We start from the raw sequence: 6,840 nt of genomic DNA, 5'->3' as shown, positions 1-6,840 counted from the left end.
AACTACATCGTGAGAAACGTATTTTAGGATCCCAAACATGGATGAATGGATTCGTTTTTGTTATGATAATATAAACCAAAATTGGACTAAATTAATGCCGACTCAAATTGTATCTTTCTCCTGCAAATTCTTCTTTTGAAGTTCGTTTTTTGGATAAAATCTAATTTTTCCTATAATAATAATAATAATAATAATAATAATAATAATATAATAATAATAGTAATAATAATAAATGGTCCAACACCGTGACATTCAGAAAACAAAACCAATAACACTTTAATATAGATTCTGTTCTTGTCACTACAAGAATACACATATACAAGCCATAAATAGGAATTACACAAATGATTGAACAAATCCAGCGAGGCATTTCGAGTCATTTACGAGTCCAGTTATGCGGACGCAGGCTATTTTACAGCAAGTTGTTGTTGGTTGTCTTTGGGTCCAGTCCTGAAACCAACTTCTGAGCAGATTTCCGTCACATTATCAGTGTTTTTAATCATTAATATCAGCATCCTCTCAAAATAATTAGGCTACTAACAAACTCGACAACTAAAACTGTGGGAAACGTCAAAAATATCTGAAATACATATTGTACACAAAGTCTATACTTTTTCTTTTACAAATGTACAAAGTGAATGGGAAGAAAGTCCACATTACATGAGGGAATAAAAGAGTTTATGAGGAGTTCATAATTGGTCTGGAATAGACACCTTGGTAGTAAGTTGTGTCAGGTATGGATGAAGAATCCAGACCGGCTTTCCCCGCCATGGAGCCCATGGAAAGAGGTCCCGCCATGGGGGAGCCATAGCCGGAGTAATGCATCACCTGCTCGTAAGTCTTTAAGTCCATTTTGTGATGCTGCTGCTCCGAGGACATGAGGTTATTTATGGAGAAAGGGTGGTTGAAGGAGTAGTGGTGCTCCGGCTTCAGGTGCGCGTCGTGCGCAAGAACCGAGTGATGCTGAGACATGAGGTGCTGCCCCTGCGTCACCGGGCTAGCAGCGGTGTGCTCCGGGCTCAGGGCCTGGCTCGTCTTCATGTCCGACAGGGACCTTTTGTGGTCGCTGGAGGAGGAGTTGGAGAGCGGGGACTCGTTGCCGTTGCAGCTCTCCGAGCTGCTGTTGGAGGAGCCGCCGTCCCCCGACTTGCGGCCCGGTTCCTTCATCTTCTTGTCGCACTTAAAGCGTTTCTGCCTCCTCAGGTAGCAGCCGTTCTCGAACATGTTCCCGGAGTCCGGGTGCAGAGTCCAAAACGAGCCTTTCCCCGGTTTATCCGGCGACCTGGGCACTTTGACGAAACAGTCATTGAAAGACAAAGAGTGGCGAATGGAGTTCTGCCAGCGCTGCTGGTTCTGTCGGTAAAACGGGAAGAGGTCCATTATCCACTGGTAGATCTCGGCTAGTGTCAGCATCTTGCTCGGGGACTGCTGGATGGCCATGGTGATAAGAGAAATGTAGGAGTACGGGGGTTTGGCGTGCGTGTAGCTCCTGCGGTAGGTCTTAGGGTCTCTGGACCTGTTGATGTTAGACTGTCCGTATATCGGGCTCATGGCGTTCATGTTTGAGTACGACGTGAGGGCGTTCATAGACGCGGGCTGTGCGGTCATGGGACTCATGCTGGGGCTCAGGGCTGCGCTCATTGCCGTCATCCCTGCGCCCATGCCGTTCATGGCGCCGGTTCCCGGTGACATGCCGGTCATGGAGGGGCTCATGCCCGTGTTGACGTATGACATATTCATGGAGTTGGCCGTCATGTTGGCAGTGGTGCTCATGCCGGACATGCTCATGTAGGTATTCATAGAGTTCATTCCCAGGCCCGCGTTCATGTTGCCAACCGAGGTGTAACACTGTCAGTGAGGGAAAGAGGCATTCGTGAGTTTCATCTGGCATTGCAGCGAGGAATAAAGCGGCACAGTGATTTCTAAACACGGCGAATCGTTCTTATTTGAGCCTGATAAAAATCGCCTTATTCATCTCCATAAATAATACTTTATATTTTAAAGCTTCCCGGTTTCGTAAGTGTGAAGTGGCATTGTAGGCGTTTGCTCTCGCGCGAAGTATTTCCTAAAAATGAAAAACAGGGGTGTGTGTATATTTAACAATATATTTAACGCCATTATTACAACAAAACACAAATAAATAAATAAAATTGAGGTGACTATTCCTCTTAAAATGTGCAGCCTAGATGAAAATACTACTCGGTGTGCGTGTGGCCACTGAAAAATCTCCCCGAAATCAAACAGCACACGTGTTTATTGGGTGGAAAGCTGACCAACAATAACCCGATTTAGTAGAAACACGTAGAGACTTATGAAATTATAATCCGAGCGAAAAGTTTCTTCCCCTACATGTCAAGCAACTTTGTTAGGATAGTGCGCTGCGTGGAGATGGGGGAGGATTTGGAGGCGCCTCAAGTCAATATTTGATCACAAAGTTAATATTATCTCAGGGCTAATATTGAGTTGTATAAAATGGGATCGGCTTTAGACGGAAAAAAATATATATTTAAGGTACCCACCTCGGGCTCTCCGTAGTAGGTGCTCCAGTCGGTGTGTTCGTGTCCTTCCATTTTAACTGCTCCAAGCATCATGGAGGACTTTTACAAAGCGTCTCCCAGCAGAGGGAAAGCCAAAAGTCTCTCTAATAGCAGGTAACTGGGGACCACTGAGTGTATTTAGGTCGTCGGTCTGTCCCTTCGTCGAAGACTGGAGCATGTGTGTCTTATGGAGCCAGCCGTGAAATGCGTCTGTCAGTGACTGGAGTTCAAATGACGCTCCGTGCTGCTTGTTAACGCTGTGATATAGCTCTGTGCTCTAGGCAAGCCTCCAATCCCTACTTCTACGCCTTGGGCCCTATTTGAATAATCTCCTCGCACCTAGGCGTGAGACTCCTCGAGCATCCCCCCACCCCAATTGTACACCTGCGCTAACTGAAAAGAACAGTTTCATATGAAAAGCTTCATTATAAACTAATCTTATTGTATTTTGGTTGGGGCAGAAAAAAAGGGGGGGGGGAGAACTATAAAAGGAATGTTTGGCGCTCTTCCTTGGTGCGCTTTTCATTACGCACATCCTCCAAAGTGCTTATTCCACTTCAGCTGAGCTCAAATCATAATCCATTTTATTGCGTTGCATTCAAGGAATTTATTGCCTAAGCCTACATATACATTTTAACTATTTTACACCGAGAACACCAAAGAACACGAAAACGTTTAGAAATGAAGTAAAATCTCGTTTCAGCAAAAATCTCTACAGAGATTTAAGGCAGATTAAACCATTAACTGATACAGGATTAAATATTATTCTGCCATAGCTCTGTTGCTATATAAATCCAAGAACACATGTTTATGGCATACATAAATGATAAGACACAGTTTTAAACCTTTCTGATGTTCACCTGAAGAGGATTTCTCTTTCAGCTTTGTTTAGTCCACAGAAAAAGCAGCGAGATCCGTGTAAATGACCGCAGCGTGTTTGATATAATTGGTCATTTTAAACAATATCAAAACTTCCTACAAGCTAAAGTTTACATTTTGTCAGTACTAAAGTCCTTACCTGTTTCTCAACTGATGTAGGTGATGTTTGCACAAAGGCACAGTTTAACCTGATTTCTTAACCTGGGACTGAATTACTGTTTCTAAATGTTTTAATTAGTGTCGAACACGCCAGGCACAGCTTCAGAGCGCCCTCTCTCGGATGCCACCTCCGACTGGCTCTACTGTCTGTGGCACGTAAAGTCATCCTTTGAACTCAAACGCCCGTTAAAAAAGAAAACTGGGCGTTTTTTCTTTAGGTTGACTCAAAAGAAGAGATGAAAAATAACCGAAATCAAGAAAAACACGGAAGTGATGACGTTACAGCCCACATTCTTTTATTTAAATAGGTCGTTTGAGAGTGCGCGTGGGTGTGTAGGCCGACAGCTTTTTTTGATTTTGCTTGTTGGGGGACCTTTAAAGCACGAAACTCCTGTTTTTCATCAGACGTGCAGGCCTGTGTGTTGAGGGCCTCTCATTTTCGCAACCCGTACAGTATTTGTATGACACAAACATCAAGGTGAGGCTGCAGAGCGACGCCAGCCACGTGTCAGTAGTTGTACATCTATTTGACTGCATATTTACGCAAGAGCATAACTATCAGTATAGAGCCCCATTAGTAAAGGCGAGTAAACCTGTCGTGTTGACGAGGGACTAACACAGTCTGCTTAACTTGGAAATGAGATCATGAGAAAAAGCTCTGTGTGTTTGAGGATTTGGGATTGCACCGGCGGAGAGGTGGAAATGGAGAAAGCTGGAGATGGTCAAATCTGCGCTCTCCCGGCTCGACTGAGTTAACAACAATAAGTTTAGTGAAATGTTATTTTTGAAAGGGGCAGTCGCTGCAAAATCACAAAACGCTTCAAACAAACAGCCATGTAATATCTGTATATAATAGAGCCTTTATTAAGTGTTGAGGGCGGAAGATTAGGCGCGTTGAATATTTTCGGTGTGAGCTCATTATGGAGTGACTGGATTTCATAGATGTTAAAATATAATTTTTAAAGAGTTTTACAAATATTCTGACGCGTTTCTGTTGCAATAATGTGCTAAAAAAAATCAGATCGTGAATGCTTGCATGGCCAGCAGGTATGTTTGTGTGTGTTACGCAACGATGTGGTCACGCTGAATGTGAAAAATGTTGCGTATTTTCTTTAAAAAAAAGTATGAAAACGGATTCAAAAAGGACCTGGATTGATTCTAGTACCGCTAAATCCATTATATATGAGTCAAAAATATTATTTCATGAAGTGCTTATTTTAAAATGACAGAAACAAAAACCCGTGAGCGTTTTAAAAGGGTCCTTGACCTGTGTAACATTATGTTCCTGAATGAGACATGAAGCTAAATCCATGGTTAATCATCAACTTTCCAGAGTCGTCTGACATGAGTGAAGGTCACATTTTGGAAAAACAAAAAACTCGTGCAGGGCTTTATGCAGATGTGTTTTCTATTCAGTGGATTTTGTTTTTCTTCATTATTCTTTGGTGTAGTGTTTGCATCCAAAATGTTCCCTCCTCTCCACAGCAGACACTACATATCACTCTGACTCTATCTCACAACTGTAACATTTTTATTTATGACCCGCTCTGACTGTGTCAGTGGAATGAGGCAGTCAAAGGAATCACACGGTAAATTTAATATATGGTGGCTGACTTCAGTTTTTGGAAACACAACACACACAAAAACAAGTAAAGAAAAAGTGTCAGCAAAGTAGTGACAAAATGTGGAGAATTTCAGAAAAGTGAGCTCCGAAACAGTTTAAATGTTCCACAGAATCAGAACAAGTTCCTCCCGTGGTAGCTTTAATTTGAATTTTAAAAGCCAGAGTGGTTAATCACTGCCTCTTTATGGTTGGTACAGAAAAGATGATTGAATCATCAAAGACTGAAACTCTTGCGTTGCGTTACACTCGGCTTAAATTCAGAAGGTTAATTACACCTGCATGTATATACTTGTAAGCTGGTCTGTTAGTGAATATAAAATATGCCAAGTATCCATTCTTCTAGTGTAATTATGTAAAACGGGACTAAAGAAAAAGATTTCAGAGTCTTTGTGTTGTTTCACACTCAAATTAAAGTAATACTGTAATGCATTTTGCTTATGGTTGAGGTTCAGACCATGTGAACCTTTGGGTCAAATACAGGCAGTGTGTTCCCTTCTGTTTAACCTCTGGTTTATTCCACTGACACCAGCTTTAAAATATGCATTTTAATAGTTCACTTCAACACACTGAGCAGGGAATCTAATGGCCTGACGCTCATTGCTGCAATATGTACAAACCGCTGCCGCGTTTCTTGGCAGTTTTTCTGTTCCCAGCTGAAGCTTTCACAATCCGGCGTGCACTGAAAATGAGGCCAGGACTGCATTGACTTGTACTCATGAGATTGAGTCAGAACACAGCTCAGTGTGTTGTTATAAAATGTATATATTTCCAGTGAAAATTGACTTGAGGCACCTGAAGCAGCAGTGTAGCCCTCTTTCTCCTGCAGTTAGATTTGCCACACTCTTGATTAATTAGCCTTTAGAATGATGGGTGTTGCATTTCACACATTTAGGTGTTATTCATTTACTGGTTATGATAAGGGAATCCACTAAGTGGTGAAAATGTAATGACTGAGTTAAAGAGGTGAAAGCAAAGCACACACGTGGCCCCGAAGTGACACCAGGAAGTTTTCTTGGGTGCAGGGCAGGGGGATGGAAACGGATAGATCTGTGCTCGGTGAGAGGAAGGTGGAACATTCCTTCAAACACCCAGGAGCTGTTGGCAGTTATGTGCTAGCTTTAAGTTTCAGCTTTCAAAGTAAGGATTTCTTTCTCAACTGAAATTAAAAGCTCTGCTGAAGAATGCACCTTTTTGTGCCTTTCTACTCTCCTGAGTACACCGAGCCACACAAAACGGCACAGGGCAAAGGGTTAAGCATGTGATTCGTCAAAATAAAATTAATAACAAGAGAGTCTTCCTCTTGGAAAGTGCTGGAAAAAAAATGTTTGCGGCCAACTCGCCTGTGGTGACAGTAAACATTCCAGAGCCGGGCTGGAGTTTGGACCTGCCATTATCTGCCACAGCTGTGACAACGCCTGTTGGCTGCAGGTTTGTGGCTGGCCACACTGTGTTTACCTGGAAATGAATCTGAAAAGCGGCCGGACTGGGAAGGCACACAACCTAGCTAAATAAAAACTGAGAGTGGTCATTGCGACGAGATGCAGTGGGAGGCAGTCCAAAGTTATTGCACTGGCCCCAGTGGGTCAGGGCGCAAACACAGGCGTAAACGCAGTAAGGCTATCCTCAAACACGCACCTTTTG

General features: G+C 42.9%; 1 protein-coding gene across 1 annotated transcript; it reads right to left on the bottom strand.

Moving 5' to 3' along the window:
* Positions 1-251: 251 nt before the first annotated feature.
* Positions 252-2,937, bottom strand: foxa2 (forkhead box A2). The gene is made up of 2 exons (XM_006800628.3): positions 2,520-2,937; positions 252-1,848 (listed from the first exon to the last, which is right to left on the bottom strand). The coding sequence occupies exons 1-2, from the start codon at positions 2,589-2,591 to the stop codon at positions 679-681; spliced, it is 1,242 nt and encodes a 413-aa protein (XP_006800691.1). The 5' UTR covers positions 2,592-2,937; the 3' UTR covers positions 252-678.
* Positions 2,938-6,840: the final 3,903 nt, after the last annotated feature.

The sequence above is a fragment of the Neolamprologus brichardi genome, chromosome 19 (assembly GCF_056152115.1).
Source record: "Neolamprologus brichardi isolate AB-2024 chromosome 19, ASM5615211v1, whole genome shotgun sequence".
Classification (NCBI taxonomy): domain Eukaryota; kingdom Metazoa; phylum Chordata; class Actinopteri; order Cichliformes; family Cichlidae; genus Neolamprologus; species Neolamprologus brichardi.
This window is presented reverse-complemented; position numbering and strand designations above follow the sequence as displayed.

Bases quoted from the DNA above. Each gene is read 5' to 3' on its own strand.
- foxa2 (XM_006800628.3), bottom strand. From the start codon at position 2,591: ATGATGCTTGGAGCAGTTAAAATGGAAGGACACGAACACACCGACTGG. The intron at 1,849-2,519 runs GTGGGTACCTTA...CCTCACTGACAG, and splicing joins CCTACTACGGAGAGCCCGAG to TGTTACACCTCGGTTGGCAA.